This window comes from Equus caballus, chromosome 15, assembly GCF_041296265.1.
Source record: "Equus caballus isolate H_3958 breed thoroughbred chromosome 15, TB-T2T, whole genome shotgun sequence".
NCBI lineage: Eukaryota > Metazoa > Chordata > Mammalia > Perissodactyla > Equidae > Equus > Equus caballus.
The window spans coordinates 61,365,538-61,387,642 of NC_091698.1; the positions used below are offsets into that span (position 1 = coordinate 61,365,538).

Consider the following 22,105-nt stretch of genomic DNA (forward strand, 5'->3'; position numbering starts at 1 on the left):
TTTCCTGCCTCCAGAAGAAGGCCTGAGAGTCACAAATGCCCTCTAAACACCATAGCAAACAAAGCCACAGGTCACCACTGTCTTCAGGCCATCTGAATGTATGCCCCTTGAATGTTCCTGCTTTTCCAGCTTGACTTCTTCTAATCTTCCCACTCACCCTGCATTAATGTAATATTTCTCAATATGGAGGGCCTCCTTGCAGGAGGAGAGAGGAGCCCTCTCTTCAGAAGATTTATTTTCATAATGAAATTTTATATTCAAGACCTCACACACAGGCCTACTGTGTGCAGACCCTGAGCCGGGCATCTTCCATATTATTTTAAGTTCTCTCAACAATCCCACAAGGTGGATATTATGATTCTCATCCTACAGAAGTAAGGTACCCACTACCTGACAGCTAGTAATTGGCAGAGCAGGGATTTAATCTCAGACTCCAGGCCTCTAAAGCCATTCTTCCATTCTCAGCATCAGCCCTAAGATGCACCACTCCTGGATGCCTGAATCCAAACTAAGGAACACCCGGGCGCCCCGGCCCTAGGAGGACCTCCAAACGTGCATGAGGACAGGCAGACTGAGAGAGCCTCAGGGCCCATTCTGTTTCCAAAGGCTGGAGAGAATATACACAAATATGAGCTAAGGAAAACGTGATACAATCCTAAAACTGGAGGCCACGTGATAGAGCCGCCCCCCCCCCCCCAAAAAAATCCAAACAATGGCCTCCCTTGCAGATTTGTGACCAAAATACCCCACAAAATACCCCAAGCATCTGGCACCCAGAAGAACAAACTTGGCATGAGGCTTCATATAATCAAAACCAAACTCATTTCCCTTCCTCCTCCCTTTCCCTACCCTCCACAGCCCACTGGAGAGCAAGTCCCGGGGATTCTAATGCACTAAGTCCTTGCTACGGCCCCAGTTTCAGGGCCTCTCCTCATCTCTTCGCTGGATGAACAGGACCGCCTCCTAGCCATCTCCCTCTAGCCATCTCCTCATTGAGCCATCCCCCACGGTGTCCTCCTGAGATACCAGTCAGATCCTACCATTCCCTGAACCCAAACAGTGGTTCTCAGGTTAAGTCATTAGGGGTCTCAAGACCCCCGGGGTTAGAAATCTAGGGGAAGCCACTCTGTTTCATCCAGGGTGGCTCTGAGTTTGCCATTTTACATATCAAGGTCACAAATAATATCCTTTTTGAAAATAAAAATTCTCCTGAAATAAATTTCAAAAACCACTGGCCAAAAGGACACAGGCTAAACTCCATGGCATGGCTTTCAAGGCCCTCCTTGCCTACTCCTACGCTTCTACCCTGAGTTCCTTCTGCACTTCTGCACCTGGCTCCCCAAGAGAGCCAGGCACCATCGTGCTATTCATGGCACTGCTTACCCAGCCTAAAATTCCCTTCCATCTACTGACACGGCCTCACCCTAGTGAGAAATGAAAATTTTTTCTGCTGACCACAGAGTTGTTTTTACTTAATTACCTATCTCTGTATTTCTAACACTAATCACAATGCCTAGCGCATAAGTGCTCAATAAATATTTCACTCATTCATTCACTAATAAATGAATGAAGCAAAAAAATCAAATACCACCTCACTCTAATAATCATGATTCACAAGGCTTAAAAATAGACCACTTAGGTGTACTTTTAAATGTACCTGCTACCACGGGGTTTTCTAGCACTGTTAGTTAAAAATCTAATTAGTGGATCAATACTAGCATTACAAAAAATGGTACAGAACAGAAAATATCAGAGCACCTCAAGTAGTACAAGTAAACATTACTTTTTGAAAAATAAATGTGGGTGGATACTCACACAAGTATACCCAAATAAACATAAATTTATTTGTGTGCTAGACTGCCATGTAAAATATATTTCTTACTGATATTGTGCTCAAAATTTTTTTCTTTCAAAATCTTAAGTCAGTTATAGACTAGATTGACATGATTACTCTGAAGTCCTCCATTCAGTTTAAGAAACATAGAAATTTCATCCTCCCTGCTAATATTCAGTTCAGACAATAATAGTGTTGAGTGTTCCAACTAAAATGGCTCCTTGAATATGATGGAATTTTTAAAAAAAGACCTACATGTGGGCACACCTGAAGATGACTGCTGATTAAATGCACATAGAAAACCGCACAAGCACACCTGTTAATTCAGTGCTGGGGTTTTGGGTTTCGAATCAGTATCAAGTGCATCCTCCAGCCTAGCCTCTCCTCCATCCTCTATTTCTCAAGGCAGTCTTGAATACCTCTACATTATTTACAAGCATCCCTACGAACACTGGCCTTCCTTCAAATGCTTGGAGACAGTTCCATGGGTGGTGTGTTTAGGGGCTCAGGACAAAAGCCGGAAGCACAAACTAATTCTCTGCAGAGCGAACAGTTCCCAGGATAAAATTTTGTGTGTTCACAGTAGAGACATATAAAGGGCTAACAGATTCGGTCTATAAACTCATTTCTCCAAAATCAGTATATAAGACAACTTCAGGACTGTCAACCCATGGAAACGCATGTCCCTGCCTAGAGGAAAAGGTAAAAACTGACCACAGGGCCAAACTAGCTGAACAATACACCCCTGACCCCATGGATTTAGAAAGGTACTAGATTGTTTTTGTTGTTGTTAATCACAGAAGAAAAGGCTAAAATTACACATCAGGTAAAACAACAACAGTGACAACAGCACTCTAGTCCCCTTGTAGCCTAGTCTGAGGGACAGATGAATGGCCTTTGGCTGTTGCAGCAAAATAGAGGTATTCTAGGAACCATATACTACAATTACAGCATTCCATTCCCTGTCATGCTTGGCCACCATATTCACAAATTCCCTATGTCCTTAAAGTCACAATACAGTATTCCAGGAGGAAAATTGTAGCCAGTGTTTATAAATTTGTAATGAACCATTAAATCATCAAACTCCAACCGCTGGCACCAACTTGAGACTAATGATGTCACATAGGAAGACAGGGAAACTGCAGGCCAACCAAGGAGGGCACGCCTCTTGAGAGATGCCCCTACTAAGTGCCTTTAGTATCCCAGAAACATGGAAGGTAAACAGACAAAGAGGGAAGAGATGCAGAAACATTGTAGTGATCTGAAGAAGCAGCAGACAAAGAAATCCTTGGCTTTTGCTCTTTTGGCCAAAAAAGGTAAAACCCTTGGGGCAGACACTAGCAGCACAAAAGGAGGCAGGGGACAAACTGAGAGCCTCATGGGAAGGCTATCCCATCCACTGTGTAAGGGTTTCTACCAGCTTACAAACAACACCTCCAATTTCCAAAGCATCTCCACAAGTTACCATGGTAAGGAGATCAGATCCTGCAAGAATGAAAATTTAAGACAAACACTCTTTGGTAGGACAAACATTAAACTCCACAATTCTAACAATCAACTGGTCCTGCTTCTGTTTATTACTAGAAAAGAAAAAGTGTTTTCAATAATGTACACAGAAAATATCTCAAAAGACATGCATCAAACTTTCAAAAGAAACTATCTTTAGGGATGAGCATAGGTTTGGGGAAGTGGAAAACATTCACTGTCCACTTCTGTAGTGTTTGGATTTTTTTAAATTGAGAGATAACTGACATATAACATTGTATTAGTTTTAGGGGTACAACATAGGGAATTTTTTTTTTACAATGCATTATTTTATGATACATTTTAATGTAAAATTCTTATATAGAGCTTTTCAATAGGTATCATAGAAATTTGGGGGAAATTTTCCCCAACTGAAGTGATATTTAGTAGCTCTGACCATGAATGGGTTCTTCGGTCTGACAAATAAAAGCACCTAATTGCATTCAGACTTATGTAAGGTGCTGCAGGGAATGCCAAAAGAACTATTACTCATTGCACTGTCTTCAAGGAGTTTAGTAATCAGCTGGAAAATTGCACTGTCTTCAACCAGTTTAGTAATCAGCTGGAAAGAGAATACAGATACATCCATCTTGAGCACACACATGAAACTATGAAGACTCAGGGGGTAGGATACAGAATAACAAGGGGCAAAGATCGGCAAGAACCACACAGGCAGGATGGCTCCATGGAGGAGCTGGGGCTCAGGTTGAGACAGTGCAGAGGGCTTGAGCTTCTGAAGACTTACAGGGTGATCCACTAGGAAACAGGTAATGCAGGGAGGGCCTGGGACAAGCAAATGGCCCGGCACTCCCTGACTTCAGTCCTTCTGTTTCTCAAGATGCTTACAGACACAATAGAGTGGCTAATAAAGCAATTTCACATACTTGCTCAAGAAATCAAGGGCGTATGCAGAAATGTAAACCTGTATGGCAAAATTTTTATCAGTCTCACCCAGTAAAATGTGCCTATCACCCAATTTGTCACTACCTTAGGGTTCTGAAAATTCACAGGTTTGCAACAAAAGAGGTCAAAACTCAGAGCTCAGCAAATCCCCTTGAAGATGTAATGAGAATACAGGAGAGATAAGAATTGTGGAAAATGGATATGTTTATCAACCAGAGAATGAAGAGGCTAAGATTCAGGTTTAGGAGAAGTATCACAACACTTTTATGTAATGCTGTCGCATACATTGCCTGTATCATACACATGGTCTGTTTCCCCAAAATAGATTGCATGTGGGTAAGGAACATGCTTATATGCCACTTTCATCATTGTACTGCTAAAAAATCTGGATTGACACTCTGTTACTGGACACCTGTCATACTCAACAAAGAACAGCGCTGGTCTTTGAGGCCCCAAGAAGAAACAATGGGATAGAGTGTTTCCAAGTCACAAAATTACCAAGCAAATTCTCAAGTTAACAACTTAGGTGCAAACTAAACATCTTATTAGAGGTATATTCTAAAGACTGAAATGCCAGTGTTTGTTTCTCCTTGTTAACTTTATTTTTTCAAGACCCTAAAGGAAACTGTACATTATTGTTTGCTTTCTTTCTTAAGGAAGCAATTAGTTAATGGTGAATGTCACCTTGCCATTTTATGAAATAGCTTTATCTCTGAATCAACAATATCAATCTATCTGAAAACGTGCTGTGAATGTTTATTATTATTTATTGTCATCTGCCCAGCACCCACCCCTTTTTCAGGAATAGCTCCATATGGTTCCAGAGAGAGCTGCCATGTTCTTACATCCCTCCACACCCCACACCACAGTTCGCTGGTTCAGGAGTAGTCCCTTGACCAAAGCCTAATAAATTATAGCCTCTCTACCAAACATCGTCAATGTTTCCAACCGCAACTAGAAAAATGGGGAAAGTGGTGGACAGCAAAGTCTAGGGGCAGATGGCACCCATATTTCCTGTCATTTGAAAGACCACCTACAGGGCAGAGACAAAAGCTCACTCACAAGGAAGCTAAAAACGAGAGACTGAAAGACAGAAAACCTTAATTTCCATTGTTCCAAGGCTTGTCTGCACCTTGCCCTTTCCTCAGATTGGCTGTCTAACTCTTCCCTCGATCACACAAGATACTCCAATATCTTTCCCCAAAAGTCCTAATATAAAGTACTTTTCTCCACCACGCCAAAATTCTGCATTAGAAATGCTAACCGTACCCTCCAACTGCCAGCCCAATGCCCTCTAAGCCATGGATGGATGGGACTAGTGTTTTATACATATGGCTGGCTTCCTGCTCTTCACCAATGTTGTGGGTACCTCTGCTAAAGGTAATTATTTGTAAGTATCCAGTTGGCCATGATCTGTTATAAAAAGATTATCTGGGCCAATCAGAGCCCCACCTCCATGCTCATCCTCACAGAAATCTGAAGTAGAGAAAACCAGGATATTGAGTCCCTGAGCAATGAGGTCAAAAGAGAAAAGATTGGCAAGAGCTAGAACTGGAACTACAGTACACCAAAGCCATGTGTGACTGAGTTACGAGGGCACAGATACTATTACAGTGCAGCAGGCTCCAATGAATGAGGCACGCGGCCCATCTGAAAGATGAAGAATGCTTCCAGCCCTACAGCAGCTTCAGTCACTAATGGACCTCTGGGTCTTAGGCACCTGAAACTTTGCAATAACCTCCTCCTCTCCTCCCGTACTCTACCACACACACACCTTTTTTTATTCAGGTAACTCAAGCGAATCTCTGTTCCTGACAACCAGAAAGAACTAAGCAAAAATAATTTTGAATGCAAGATTCTTTTCAAAGAAGCCAATAAGCAGACACAGACCAAATGCTTGTTACCTTGTTACCCAGACCCCTCCCACTGGATTACTACTTAATGTGATCATGTCAAAACTAGTGACGAATATACAGTTCAATAATCAAAACCATCTTCTTTAATCAACTTGGCGTCAAAAATCAAAATACAATTTAAGAAACTATTTAACATCTACCCAGCACCAATCTTCTCTATAAATTAGAAAATCAAATTGAATTGTCCAACTGAAGATGGTGGTTAAATAACACCTTAGATACTTGAATTGCATTGTTAATATAAAACCTATTTTGTGACATTTTCATTTTGTTCTTATCACGTGACATGTTTTAGTTTAAAGTACACAGGACTTTACAGATGCCCTGTACACACATTATATTTTTTCTTTTTATTTTCCTATGATGGTACCTACTAACAGGTCCACTTGGGTAGAAAATTGGCAAAGGAGTTAAACTGTGTAAGTGAATTTAATAAAGGCAACAAATATGACCATATGAGACACGAAACACCCACCAGTAGATTTTTTTGATGACCACATCCAGGTAAATGAAAAAGTTCCTAAGACTACAGTACTTTCAGATGCCTAGTACAGATCTGCCGTCTATTCCCAGGCAACTGCCAAATAAAAATCACAGTATTATGATGTTGGTAGCTTTCACAGAATTTTTTCTGTTCTTTCTCACTAATCCGTCACTATTACTTATGTAAGAGAGCAGAGGGAGAAATGAGGTACTGATACACGCTACAACATGGATGAACCTTGAAAACGTTTTGCTAAGTGAAAGAAACCAGTCACAAAAGGCCACATATTGTGTGATTCCATTTATATGAAATGTCCAGAACAAGCAAATCCATAGAGTCAGAGAGTGGATGCCTGGGGCTAGGGGAGTTGAAAATGAGAAGTAACTGCTAATGTGTATGAAATTTCTTTTTGGGGTGATAAAAATGTTCTGGAATTAGTGGTGGTAGTTGCATAACTCTGTGAGTATATTAAAAACCAGTGAACTGTATACTTTACAGGGGTAAATTTTATGGTATGTAAGCTATATCTCAATAAAGAGGATATTCAAAAGACAGGCAGATGTGTGTGTTTGGGGGGGGGCATATATGCAAAGAGAGCCAGGAAAAGCATAAGACAGGAGAAAAATCATTAAGTTTTTCCTCTTTTGCTTACTCAGGAAGTCCTCAACAAAAGAGAGGTTACATTCCCTAAATTCAATCATAAATCAAGCATAAAACTGATGGGATTTTTTTCATAGAAATGGTGACTGGAGCTCCTCAAAAGTAAGAGATGGACTTAAGGAAATATTCTGGTGGAGTGGGAAGAGGAGTTAAGACAAAGGCTAAGGACGGAGTAAGAGATGAACGAGGGAATAAGGATCAAGTTCTCTGATGTGACTGAGGAATGAGAACTTGGGTTCTAGAAGAATGAGGGGCAGGAGTTGGGCCCCGGTTAGGAAGAGGGAGTGGTGTGCCATTAGGCGGTTTGATGAAGGAGAGGAATAGTAGGCTGGTTCTCCCACCCAGGATCATTCACCTCAGCTACTATGGGATTTCAGCCACTGCTGAGGTGAGAAGAGAATGTGAGGAATACAAGGAACGGTGGCAAGAATCCAAGCTTTCACAAGTGGGGAGGGGTCATCTACAGCAGTAAGGAGAAAGGGAGGGGAAGGAAACCTGAGGAAGCCATACCCAAAAAAGAAAGAAAGGATTCTGCCATTCCTCTGGTCAGGAAACTACTGAAGTCATATGTATTTAGAAAATAAATTGAGGGCATAATCTGGGACTACATGTAATGACCTAAACAGACATTCTCTTCAAGAGCTTTCACGAACCTCTGATATGAAAGGCTCTTTCAGATTCAGACTTGACAAATAAGGGGTGGTGTATTTACTATGCAATGGGGACTACGCCTCCCTCACAAATAATTCCAAATAATGCATAATTCTGGGAACAGCCTCAAGAGTGGATGAGGAAAATAATGGGTAGCTATCAAATCCCTATTAATCCTGACTATAAAAATTCATTCCTTCATGCAAGAAGTCTTTCCCTTGGCTTATAAAAGTATTCCATCTGAACAGGGAAGTGAGTGTGCAAATAAGAAAAGCTCTAGCGTAATTTTCGAGGAATGAGTCCAAGCTTGAAGTGGTGTATCATCTTGAGAAGCCGAAAGCAGACTTTCTGTTTTAATGAGAGGAGCCCCTTAGAGACTTGGCACCTAGCCTCTTCTGTTCTGCTGCAGTAGAAACTAAAGCAGCTGTGCCAAGGTTCAAGCCCCAGTCTTTCTCTCTCTTTACATTTCTCAACCCATCCTCTTAAAATGACTGGTTTTCTTCTTCTTGTGATCAATCCTTCCCTCGAAATTACTATAGCACCAAATGTCTATAGTACTTTCTTGGCACTTGCATACATGTTTAGTTAATGTTTCATGTAAACACGCTTGATCCTCCTAATTAGACAGTTCCATACCATGTTTTATAGATCTCTTTACATATTCAGTAGCAAGCTGGCTCTGTACTGCCCCTAGAAGGAAGTCAAATATTTTGTATACATATTTATTTGTTTACTCATTTTGGCAGGGCATGGCTGATTGTGAATTAACAGTTCTATTCTGGAAAGTTTCTAAGTAAAACCGTTATATTATAGGCAACCATAAAAAAATATAAAGCCAATATCTAAACCACCTAATTAAAAACTTATGACTGTTTGAGAAAAGACATTAGGACATCTCTCAAAAAAGGTAAACTTAAAATTTTATCTTCTATGATTTTAAAATAAGTTTACCTCCATCCATGCCCAGGTCTGTCTTATGTTGGGATTATGTAAATAATTTAAGTACACAATTTTAATGATAGCTTGAAATTTACAGTCAACTGGGAGAAAGTGATGGCAAGTTCTGCTTTAATTCTCAGTACAGAATCCACTTCTTTTGCTCCAGAGAAAACCCTGTGCCTGAATTTTTTAATCCATAACTGCAGAATTTTTTTTAGGATATACTTTTCAAGTGTCCCCACTAATTTTAACTAGCACTAAAGAACTAATTTAGGCCCAGAGTTTTCTACCCTCCTGAACATTACAAATCAAAAGGCCCAAACAATGATAGGGGCTGGAGGGGGGTGGGTGTCAATCACCTCCACATGGAGGAGGATCCACCCAGATAATAGGGGCTGTAATGAGGCCAGGGATTACAGGAAGAATGTGTCCCGCCAGCCAGAAGACAGCACTATACTCAGTTTGGGTAGAACATTAAGCCTTCTTAGGTGTCAAGATATCAAAACATAAACCGTGACCTACTTACTGGGGGGAAGAGCAGACTAACATTTTAAAGGAGAGAGAAAAAGTTGATTTTCACTTTGATGGGAATACTCAAGGATAATAGGATTTGAATATTGAGTGAGACCACTTAGGCCATGTCCTAGGAAAGTGTTTCTCAAAGTGCACTGTATGCGGTAAAAACGCAGATTTCCCCCCACAGTAGTGAATCTCAATTTATGGGGGGAACCCTGGAATACGCATTTTTAAACAAGTGTACTATTGAGAGTCCTACATCCAAAAACAGTGCTTGAGAACAGTACGGAAGTTTTCAGCTGAAAGAGCAGAGTGTAAACACCGTGGAGGATCTGTCTTTGTTGCTGCCTTGCATCCATTTAATAAAAGTTTAGTATTGGAAAGCACAAAAAGGAGAAGTCTTTGTTTTTAAAATAACGATTCAACTGATGCATTATTCCTCATCAGAATTTAAATTCACATTTAGCCAAGTGGCCAACTAATCACTGCTTCATAAAGACACCCAAGACCAAATACCTGATGGGTATTTTAAAGCCCTCATTTGTTCAGCAATTTTAGCCAATAAAAGCATCCTATGTGAAAGCACTCAAGCTCCAGTGTCCAAATCGGGAGCCAGTGGCCACATGTGACTACTGACCGTGTGAAATGTAGGTAGTAAAATACATACTGGATTTCAAAGGCTTAGTATAAAAAATGTAAAGTATCTCAGTAATAACTTTCTATACTGATTACATGTTGATATGATAATATTTTGGATAACTTGATTAACTGAAATATCTTTTGTAGAAAATTTAAAATTTAAAATAGCTTACTTACTGGCTAGTATTATACTTCCTTTGGACAGCACTGATCTGGACATTTAAAGTAAATCACTGCTTTAGCTGATTAAATGCTCACCAAAATTCTTAGTCACTCAGATAAATGCCTATGTTTAAAGGGAATCTAGCCCATACATACAGCCACTAATAATTGTTATTTACTCTATACAAGTAATGTAAAATATACAATTTGGTACTTTCACCTCATTTTCCTATGGCTCTCAGCTGTCCTTGATTCCCCCATAACCACGTAAACTCAAGGTCAATTTCTTTTGCCATGTCCATAGCTTGTCAGAAAGGCTCTTATGCAAAATTTTAGCTCATAAATGTTGATGAGTGACAACTCCCAAAGTAATCTCGTTTTTAATTTGTCTTTTTTTTTAATGCTCTTTCATACACAGCCTTTCTCCTACTATCTCTCTATGCCATTATTTTTTGGGAAAAAAAATCAAAACTTTTGAAGGTGATATTAGATCTTAAGATGTTTTCATGCTTTTTCTTCTAATTACAAAATAGTTCAGATTTTACTTCAGGAAAAAATTCAAATACAGGTAAGAAAAAAGGAGAATCACTCGGAAATAAACACTGAATATTTTGGTATATATCCTCCTAATTTTTTTAATTTTCTATTTAAAAGTGTTGCTATAAAGATATTAATTCTAATTATCAGTATTTTCAAGCTAAATGTTGCACTTTTTAAAAGACTACTTCTTCTACTTCCCCTAATTTGTGCCGATACCACAAAATATAACCTACAACTATCATTTGTAAAAAGAAAACATTTACCTTTTACATTTCTTTAAAAGATTAAACGTTTTATGTTCTATTTTTATCTCAAATAAAATGCTGGTTTCCAAAAAGTCTAGCTTATTTTGAATCACTTTCACCATCACATGTTCTACACGACTGAGGCAATTTGGTCAGAGGTCAGGAATGTGAGTATGCCATCATGGGATGCGGGAAATCATTTACAGAATGCATGAAAATCACTTCACAGCACTCTGCCTCAAGGCTGAACTGGCATGACACAATCTCTCTGCTACACAGCACAATACCAAGGCTCTTTTCATCTTCCTTCTGAACTGCAAATGGTGACACTTTCAATTTTAGGCATAAGCAATCTTACTGGCCTCATATATATAAAATGTTTAAATATGCGGCAATAATCAATATTAATTCTAATTGTTTTCTAAAATATCCCTAAATCTTACATTTTTACAAGCTGAAGATTTGACAGACTCCCTCCTCACCCAACCTGTGTGAGGGGGAAGCTTTCAGACAAAGTTTTTCTCACTTTGAGGAAAAGCTGCTGTTTTCAATCCCACTGGGAGATGCTCTAGGTAGATTATGAAGACGGAAGAGTTCAGTTCCTTGTGCTTCCATTTGGTGTTTCCCTCTGATGCTTCTAACTACTGAGGAGCAGGGGGGATGATGAGTGACTGAGATATGAGTCAGAGTAATTTTCAAACAAAAAGTTTAATGAGAATGGAAAGATTCTAAGCTCACTGGGCAATGGAAGTGACCCAACTCCAGACTCTTTCATCTCTGTGGTGATAAATGGGCACTTGACAAGTGATTGCAGGCCTTTCTACATTTTTAAAAAATGGGCATGTTACACACTATACTAGAGAAGCCATTTCCCCTCTGAAATACCTTACTGAGACTGATACTCCAACACCAAATGGGTGTCCTAGAATTCAATTCAGTTCTGACACTCCCCAGAGTTAGTGCAGACCCCACAGGATAAGGACTCAGTCCCACAATAATGCCCCCATTTCAGATGCCAATCACCAGTCCTAGGCCATGTATGTCTGACTGACTGGCTATAAATGCAGGGGTTCCCATGACCACCCCTGCTCAGGTTCAATAATTTGCTAGGACAACTCACAGAACTCAGGAAAACATTTTACTTATGTTTTCTGGTTTATTATAAAGGATACCATTCAGGAACAGCAAAATGGAAGAGGTACACAGGGCAAGCTATGGGGGCAGGCAGAACTTCCATGACCTTTCAGGGCATACTACCCTCCCAGCACACTGATGTGTGTGCTTCCAAACCCTCCCAAACCCCACTGTTTAGGGATATTTATAGAGGTTTCATTATGTAGGCATAATTGATTAAATCATTGGCTATTGGTGACTGAACTCAATCTCCAAGCCCTCCCACCCCCATTTCTCACTGGAGGTCAGTAGGCAGACCTGACAGTTCCCACCTTCTAAATCAGTTGGTCTCTCCAGCGACCACCCCCACCCTAAGGCTACACAGGGGTTTCACCCTAAGTTACCTCATAGCATAAATGCAAGTGTAGACTCTTTATGAATAAGAAAAGACACTCAGAAAATTCCAAGGGTTTTAGAAGCCCTGTGCCAGGAACTGGGAACAGAGACCAAATTTATTTCTTATTATACCACACTTAGTTAAAAACGATTCCTGAAGATGAAGAGGATGATGGCAAGTAAAACTGAAATTAAGAAAGTTTTTACAACTCACCAAGAGAATACATATATTGTAGCCTAATAATAGGAAGTAGCTATAAATTGAATAAAAATTAGTAGCAAGTAGTTTACCGCACCTTATTTCCTTAGAGGTATAGATGTTTAAATCTACTTAGCAAAGGACACAACACAAAGTGGTGGTTACACTATCAATACTTGATGCACTGCATTATAAAAAGATGAAGAATTCCTGGGTTAACATCTTTTGTAAATCACCTCAGAATTCAGATTGAAGTCTAGAGAAGACTAAACGTGGAGAGCACCTTAGAGACACAGAAAACTTCAAATGTACATTTCTTCAGCTCTAATAAGCTTTCCCATTTCAGAACATGCATTTTTTAACAGAAACCCTCCAACACCACTCCTCCATGCTGAGCCTATCACTTTATTACTCCCCTATAAGGGATAGGGAGATATTTCCCTTTTCTCAAAATCCAGTGGCCAGCCTTTCACATCACTCCCACATTAAAGTGTATCTTGAAGACAACTCTGTTGAGTTTGATACTTTAATTCTCCATAGACTTTAGCTGAGTCTAGATAAAATGGTCTCAGTCACCCAAGAAAGTAAACCAGACGACCATTAATACTCTACACCAATCTCAAAATGTGACCCCCCAGGCCAGCCACATCAGTATCACCCAGGAACCTGTCAGAAATGCAATTATCAAGCCCCATCCTAGACTGATTGAATCAGAAACTCTGAAGGTAGGCCCAGCAATCTGCTTTAACAAGTCCTCCCAGGTGATTGTGATGCAGGCTCAAGTTCTAGAACCACTGTTCTAGACACTGCTGGGCTCTCCTGTTATTCCTGTTATCAGCATTTAAGATTTCTTAGAGAGCTTAGAGATTTTTCTGTCCCACAGAACCAGGAAGTCAGATAACAAGATAATTTCCTCTAGTAAACAGATAGTTTTCCTGATATCTTCTGGATTCAGCAAAAGCAATTCTTTTTGTCAACAGCATTTAACCTGGAGGCAGCACGCTGTCTTTTCAGTAACTTGTCATAGTCACTCACAGCTTCCTGGAGGCCACAGGATGCAATCCTGAGCCTTTTAACATGTTTGAATTACCTGTCATCAATACTCTACACCAATGAGCTTCAGTCATTTTGTATTTTACTGAATACAGAAAAACAGTTGAATATACACTTTGGAGCCCGTCTGCCTTCAGCCACTTATCAGCAGTGTAACCTTGGGCAAGCTATGTAATTTCTCTGTGCCTCAGTTTCCGCATCCATACTTTGTAGATAATAATATTCTCCCTCATATGGTTGTTATGGGATTAACTGTTAACATGCAATGCATTTAGAACAGTGCCTGGAACTCAGTAAGCACCATATTAAGTGCTTACTAATATCATAATTACAATTGTTCAGGGACCTGGATAACACTGAGGGAAAGACATCCTAGGAAGTGTAAGGACAACTGATCAATACTAAGGACAGCTGGCGGATCTCCTCTGCAATTGTAGGAAAGACCAGCTATAAAGAACAAGGAGCTGTCCTGCAGGTGGCAAGTAAAATTCTCTTTAAAAGGAAAATAATACATGGTAGCCTGGAACCAGAAAGTAAATGACTCATGATCAAAGGTAACTGGCCACCACTACCATACTGATCTAAAGGCTCAAAGGAAGATTCAAGAAAGAGAGGTAAGAGATTAAAGTACAAATCAATCCACTAGCAAAAGCCAGGATTGTGGTTTCCGTAAGGTTCCGTGTTAAAGAATAAGCTAGAAAACAAAGATCCAATTCTAGAGTCACCACCTCGTTAATCATTCATTTATGCCTATAAATAAGGCAGCCCCAAGAAAGATCTTTAAATCACCACCACTCAAGAAACAAATTATCCTGGGGCAGCTGAATAATTTTCCTATAGCATTTAGTTGGCTGCATCCCCAACATCCATTTCCTTCTTCCTCCTTCCTGTTACATTCCAAGTTTTCTAGCCAAGCTGTTTGGGTGGGACTGACCCCTTCGTACCCCACCACAACCCCCCTCACTCCTTGAGTGTATCCTGATTAGCTGATGTCATCAGCATATCCTCTTCTCTGATTCCAGCGCCAGAGAGGGTCTAAGAGAGGCACATGACCCAAGTCACGATCAACCAGGCCAGTGAGACGGATCCCAAGACTATGGGGGAGGTACTGGGGAAGCAGATGTGCTCTTTCCCGCTGGCTGTCCTTACGGACAGATCTGGGACCTGGGGCAGCCATCTTGGGACTACAGGGTCACAAGAGCCCACTAACATGCAGACTGCTACACACTAGCAAGTAAAGCCAAAAAGTGGGGAGAAAGAAACTGAGTCCTGGTCACACCACCAGAGCCTCGGAGTAAGTCTTGCTTAAAGGCCAATTTGTCTACTATTTGGTCAATAAATTCTGTCATTTAAACCACTTTGGGACAGGCTTCCATTTGCTTATAATCAAGAGAACTCTAAATGATACATGCCTCACAATCAGATTACATTGTAAAGGAAAGAAAAAGGTAAGCTATATTCACAATTTAACAGTAAACTTACCTGTTTAAGTCCTAACTTCAACCTACTTGTCATAATTAAAGATATCAGGAAAAAAAACCCCATAAACCCACTTTTCTCATTTGGAAACTATTTTATGTGAAATCTCAAAGTACAGATGCATAAATGCATAAACTCCACTTGGACCCTTGGTTTACGTACATTCGGTACCGCTGAGTTTTCATCGTGACAGAATGCCTTCCTGATTTTCAGGGCAATTTCACGGCAAACACTCCCCACCCCAACTAAGGCCACGATGAAAGTGTGCTCTAGGTGTTCCACAGCAAGCGCGTGAGACGTCACCAAGTAAGGATGAATCCCTGCTAATTTTAATGAATCAACAGCAGACTTACCTGTTCCAGTATTAAATGGGCCCTCAGCAGATGAAGCTATTGCTTTTCAGATCCAAAACCCCTGCATGTGATACCAACTAACCTTGGTCACTCAAAGTAAGTACCCTAACACGTCAGGTCCATTCATATGTCACAAGCACTAAGTACACAGGTTAATTTGTATATTTTTCTGTATAAGGTATAGTATGCTTCAATATTTTGAAATGTAAGATGCATCAAAAATAAAAGAATTCTGGGACCAGCCTAGTGGCCAAGTGGTTAAGTTCACACACTCCACTTCGGCGGCCCTGGGTTTCACTGGTTCGGATCCTGGGCACGGACATGGCACCACTCGTCAGACCATGCTAAGGCAGCGTCCCACATGCCACAACCAGAAGGATCCACAACTAAAATACACAACTATGTACTGGGGGGATTTGGGGAGAAAAATCAGGGAAAAAAAGAAGAAGAAGATTGGCAACTGTTGTTAGCTCAGGTGCCAATCTTTGAAAAAATAAATAAATAAATAAAAGAATTCTTACAAACCTAGTGCAGCTCTTTCTGAACTGCTATAAAAATCATTCTGGCTTGAGGATTGACAGTTCTCCAAATATGTAATTGGCTACCTTATGAAATGGTCAGCTTGCTCTCGTGGGACATGTTCAAAAGTAGAGGTGAGCCAATCTTGTAAGGTGGATGATTTTAAAGGGAACTGGAAGGCATCTTGGACCTCTGTGACAGGGCGTGAAGGAGACTTACCTGCCAGAGCCTTGATGCGGGACCGCTCAAAGAGCCTTGCGGAGCTGTTCTCATTGTCCCAGTCGTCCACGTCCCAGCGGTTGTTGACATCGCTGTACTGCTGTTGGATCTCAATGTTGTCGTAGTCTGTGGCTACTGTGGTCGTCATCTTGAGCTGTCTCAGCTGCTCTTCCACATTAGCTCCTTCTTAGAGTTCTACGAGAAAGACACGGAAAATCCTATTTAGTCCTCTAAAGCACACAGAATTCCCGGGAAACCTACTGGGATAAGGGCAAGCAGAAGGCAAAACAATTCATATATGTCCAGAACAGGTCTCTGAAGTCAATCAAAGCTGGTTTTGAACTTCAACATTGCCTCATAACCTTGTGTGACCTTGGCCAAGGTACTCAATATCTCTAAGCCTCAGTTTCCCAACCATCAAAGAGGGCAGATACTCTACAGGTTATTGAGAGGACTGAATGAGATGATGGATGCCCAAAAGAGGGTGGGTTTCTTCTTTCTCTCTGAAGTTTAAACTTTGGAATTTTAAAGATTTATCGAGCTGGATGAACACCTAATTTGGGGCTTCTAAATGAACTCATTTGTTTCAACTGTGTATCACCATAAACTATAATCTTTTAGCTTCTCTTGGAAATTCCTAAAATGTTATATAAGAGGACTAATAGGTCATTTTATCTAAATATCTCATTTACATATTAGAAAAATGATTCCTGAGATTAAATGAGACAGTAAATGTATGGCACCAAGGACATTACCAGTGCACAGTAGATGCTTGATAAATAATGAGTGCAATTATTTACACTGCTGTGTTATTACAAATTCTATTACCAATATCAATACCCATTCCTCAGGGACCCACACAGGGTCAATGTTTCACTGGGATAAATGGGAAACAAGAACCTAGGCCTCAACCTTTGGCCCTTTATCACAATGCCCTCAGAGAATTAAGAGAAATACATTTAGCTTTAAATATAGCTGCTCCCTTCAATATAGCTGTTATTCATTCACTGAATCAGAATGTACTAAGGACTTGCCATGTGCTCAGCACTGTTGCAGATGCTAAGCTAACAGTAAACAAGATAAGGACCTGGCTCTAGTGAAGCTTATGTCCTAGGAGGAGGAGCTGGACAAAAAGCACAGAAGAAAAGGCAAGAGAGTTAAAAGAAAATGAAAGTGGAGTGATGTGCCAGAGTGTGAGTGGGTGAGCACTTCAGATCAGGTGGTCAGGGAAGACCTCTCTGAGTCGGTATTTAAACTGAGATCTCAATGTCAAAAAGTACTAGGTCACACCCAGATCAAGAAGAAGAGAATTCCACACAAAGGAAACAGCTTATAGAAAAGGCCACACAGAGAGAAACAGCACGGCTTGCTGGAGGAATGAAGAGGTCAGGGTGGCTGGAGTCTAATGGACAAGGGGAGAGACTAGGAGACAAGGTTGGAAAGGTAGGTTGGGCCAGACCACGAGGGACTCTGTGAGCCTAAGTGTGACAGAAGCCACTGCAGGATTTTAGGCTAATAGCTGACACCACTGGATACATGTTTTTAAAAGATCAGTCCTGATACTGTATGGAAAATGGAATCCAGGAAGCAAGGATACGTGCTTAAATTCTATCGGTGTGGTTACATTCCTGCACGTACTATACACAAAGCTATCCAGGTAGATTAGGAAGAAGAGGAAGAAAGACGTCCCCCTTTTAGTGGTACAAGTATGTCCCAAGGGAAAAGATATTTATTCTCTCTCCTTCCCATACTGTCCCACCCCCTATTTTAACATTCAAAAATTTATTGTAAGATTTTGTACCTGGATGTTCACTTAGTGAAAGCCTCATTCTCTGTGCACCAAGAATGTGCACACAGGCCAGAGTTAGCAGAATAAAGCCCAATCACCACTCACCCAGCAACCACAAAATGCCCACTCCAGCTGATTTTTTTAACTTCACATACACCACCCTACGAAGAAAATAAAGCCACATACGCAGAAAAGAATCCTTTCTCTTACTGTGCTTCAAATACAGCTTTTCTCAAGTTCTAGCACAGCACACATGCTGCATGCAACCAGATTTCCATGGTAAATAAATTAAGTTGGAACAAATGAACATCACCTTAAATAGTATAATAACTGATGGCAGAAGCACAGAACTGTCCCCCTCCTTTTGTCATTAGCTGTTTTCTCACAAGCTATCCAAGAACATCACCAACACATCCTACACGTTCCTAAGGGAGAAGCACTGTGTCCACCTTACAACTGGGCCACACATCTGTAACTCAAACAGTCACCCGTCTACGCTCAAACAGAAACGTCTCGGATGGGAGCAAAATCCTGGATTCCCATCAGGCAGACATAACCAATCCCAACAATATAAATTACCAGTAGATTAGTTTTAACATCTACATTAGCAATGTATTTACAAGATTTCATAAAAACTCAAAAAACTTCAGAAACCTAAGTCAGTAACTATATTCTACTAAATAACCTTACAGTTGCTTTTAACATTCAGAGTCATAAGCCCCTTCAAAAAAAAACCGGAATTGTCGTGTATGATTTGAGCTTGGAGATGGTTAATTTTCATGACTACTGCAATACCAAAGACTTTTTATAAACTTCAGCCTTGAAGGATGCCATCTCTAGGAGAAAAAATGTGAAAGTGCTATTAATTCCAAATTTCTGAGAGTAGAGAAAGTAAGATTTAACCCAACCCAAGGAGAAATCTAAACATCACCTAGCTCTCTCCAGATTTGTTTTTGCTATTTGGTGCCACCTGCTGACCAGTGAGAACAAGCCACACTATGGCCTCCAGGGCAGCTACCGACCGTGCTCCAACTTCCACCACACCTGCCTCCTGAGTGAACCCTTGTCCCCCATGAACCTCTCTTCCTACCACTGACTTCTCTCCAGAATCACCAACAGCTTTCCAAACATTTCTCAACAAGCATTAATCCTTTTCTTAAACTTAAAATAAGTCATTCAGAGAAGGTAAGCATTTTTTTCAAAGTATTCTTCTTAATGGTGTTCTTTTAAAACACCTTTGTTCCTTAAAACAAAGACAAGAGTGGGAAGCAAAAATTCCTACAGGTCTGTGTACAAAAGAAATATCAATACTATCCTTTACTCTTTTTATTCTACTGTTTCACTCAAGCGTCTAAGAATTTGGATATCAGGGACATTTTTTTCTTCAGTATTCTTCAGCTGTCCTAATATCCTTGTCAATGACAATATCCTTGTCAAACAGCTGAGTTTTCATGCTGATGGAAACTTCTCTCTTTTTTCTTAATTTTCAGGGCAATGTCAAAGCCAAACATCCCATATCCCCACCAAGGCCAGAGTGAAAGGGTGCTTCTAGGTGTTCACAGCAACGACGGTGTGCCTGAGGATGAAGGAACAGTCAGAGTCAAGGAAAGAACGTGAACAAGCATCCCCAGGGCATGGGGATTCCAGAAAGCCTGGCAAGCTACCAAGATCATTATTCTCTAACCCCCTTCAAGGAGGGAATGCGTCAGCTGTGAGGGAAGTTTATATCACACATATTGGTGTCCCCAGGAGGTTATCTATAAAGGGCTAGATTTTCCCAAGGTACTATCAGCCATGTGCCCCAAGGGCCAGTGAAGTAATTTGTATTTCTTAAACGGCTATGGTAAGATTGGGAGGAGAGAAGGGCTGGCCATCTTGTAACTCTGCCTGGTGGGTCCACCATTAGGAAAGCACCATTGAGAGGACCACAAAAGGTTGGCAAGAGACAAGACAATCTCCTCTCTCAGAGAAGGGTTCTCATTGCCTCCAATGGCTCAGTGAGGGCCCAGATTCTCTCTGACTTGATCACCACAGCAGGAACTCATTAAATAATCCTTGAATGGATAAAAATCAATAATATCCTGGGTGTCATATGAGTAACACTCATGTTTTTTGTGGCTAGGTTTTGGGAAGGTGGTTAAAAGTGCCTACCTACCTTCCCTGCTCTTCCCTATCCTAACTCTGTGTGTGTGTGTGTGTGTGTGTGTGTAAAAATAAGGAATACGTAAAAAAGCCAAGACTCCTCCACCACATTACTCTTTTCTAATCCTATGTCCTATAAACTGGAATTTTCCAAAAGACACAAATTCCAAAAGGCTTATCATTTTCGGCTTCAATAAGAAGACAACGATTTTATTTCTTCAAACTGGCAGATCAAGACAGAAATGGACAAGGAAACAATCATCCTAGAACTACAAGGCAAAGAGATTCCTACAGCTCTGGCATGTGCCACCACAAGGTCATAACCACCAGGAAGGAAACTGGAGCATCACCATTCCAAGTTTCAGGAGTATTCTATTAGTTCTCCTCTTTACTAATTTCCAAATTCTCAAAGTCAATACCTGGCAAAGCCCAGAGGGAAAACACTTTACCTGTTTACTTTCCAAGATGCCAAGTCTCTTTTCCATGTCACACAGGTATTAGAAAAATGCCCAGGTTTTTGTTCTTTGTAGTTTATCTCCAAGCTTCCTTCTATCTCCCTCTTCTGTTACTCTACAAAACCTCCCCGGGGGATGTGACCCACACCCCCATCTTTGGCTCCTACCCTATGCAGACAACTGCTCCTGGACCGCTAAGTGCAGTGTCTCCTCAGGATCCCCAAGTCAGTGTCTAAAACTAAACCCATAAATCCTCCCTCCAAACCCTATTTTTCCTCCGTCACTCCCTCATTGAACGGCACCCACATTTCTCCCAGTTACCTCAGCTAGAAACCTTGCAGTCAGCCTTCATTTCCTCCTCTTCTCCCATATTCAGGCCCCAAGGTTGCTCGTACCTCCTGAAAATCTCTTAGTTAGCTCAAGCAATAGTTTCTTCTTCCAACACCTCACCTCTAATTTTAACCCTTAATACATTCCCCTACATTGCCACCAGAGGGACCTTTCTCAGATGTAATTCTAATCATTTCATTCCTGTGACTCAAACCTACAAAGGCCCATGCCTTCAGAATAATGCTCAGAAATCTTTGAAGAGAACTGAGAACCTTCATGAGGGGATTCTGACCAACTGCCCAGCCTGGTCTCACTGTTCCTGTCCTAAGCTCTTGTAGCTCCTGAGGGAAAAGTCATGCTCTTGCCTCACCTCCAAAACTACTACCTGGAAAGCTCTCTACTCTTCCCACAAGCTGAGATATCATGTCATCCGGAAAGCAGCCTCCAATCACTTACCACCACCTGGTCTGAATTCAGGCAACCGTAGAGAGCCTGCACATGTACTCCCTCCCAGACACCGTGTACACCTCTGACCTACCACTTATTATAAGACTGTTTCATAATTTAAAAACTTCTATTTACTTATCATCAGTAGGCTATAGGTTCTTGAGATCATGACACCATCATACTGTCTTTATATCTCTCAACTCCTAGCGGGGTGCCTGGACACATTAAGTGCTTGCTAATTATTTATTTGTGGGCTGGTAGGCTGGGTGGGAAACTGGCAGAAGGAAGACCGGAAGGTGAGGTCACAGAGGCAATGCCAATTCAAGCTGCCTCTCTGGTATTACCTCCATCAGTCACAAAGCCCAAAATACATACTCTTCTGAGCTACACAGATCTGCTAGGCACTCTGCTTTCAAGGAAGTCACATTTTTAGACTAGGCTGCTAATGAACATGACCATACATTTAATCAAGTACTTCCTCATGTGCATATTAAAATTTATGTTTCCTTTTTTAATTTAGTTTTTCCTCATGAAAAGAATTTATTTCTTGTCTGAACTGCTCCGATTTCAGAGACTAAAGCAACAAACAGAGGATAAA

General features: G+C 40.8%; 1 protein-coding gene across 9 annotated transcripts in view; it reads right to left on the reverse strand.

Annotated features, from left to right (window-relative positions):
• The window catches only part of SPTBN1 (spectrin beta, non-erythrocytic 1), a 189,013-nt gene that overhangs the window by 118,110 nt on the left and 48,798 nt on the right, over positions 1-22,105 (reverse strand). For all 9 annotated transcript variants that reach the window (XR_011426075.1, XR_011426076.1, XR_011426077.1 and 6 more), the window contains exon 2: positions 16,345-16,539. Coding sequence is in view for 6 of the 9 variants with exons in the window: in XM_023619102.2 (XP_023474870.2) it covers positions 16,345-16,492 (148 nt within the window). In the remaining 3 variants the exon portion in view is untranslated. The remainder of the gene's footprint in view (positions 1-16,344; positions 16,540-22,105) is intronic.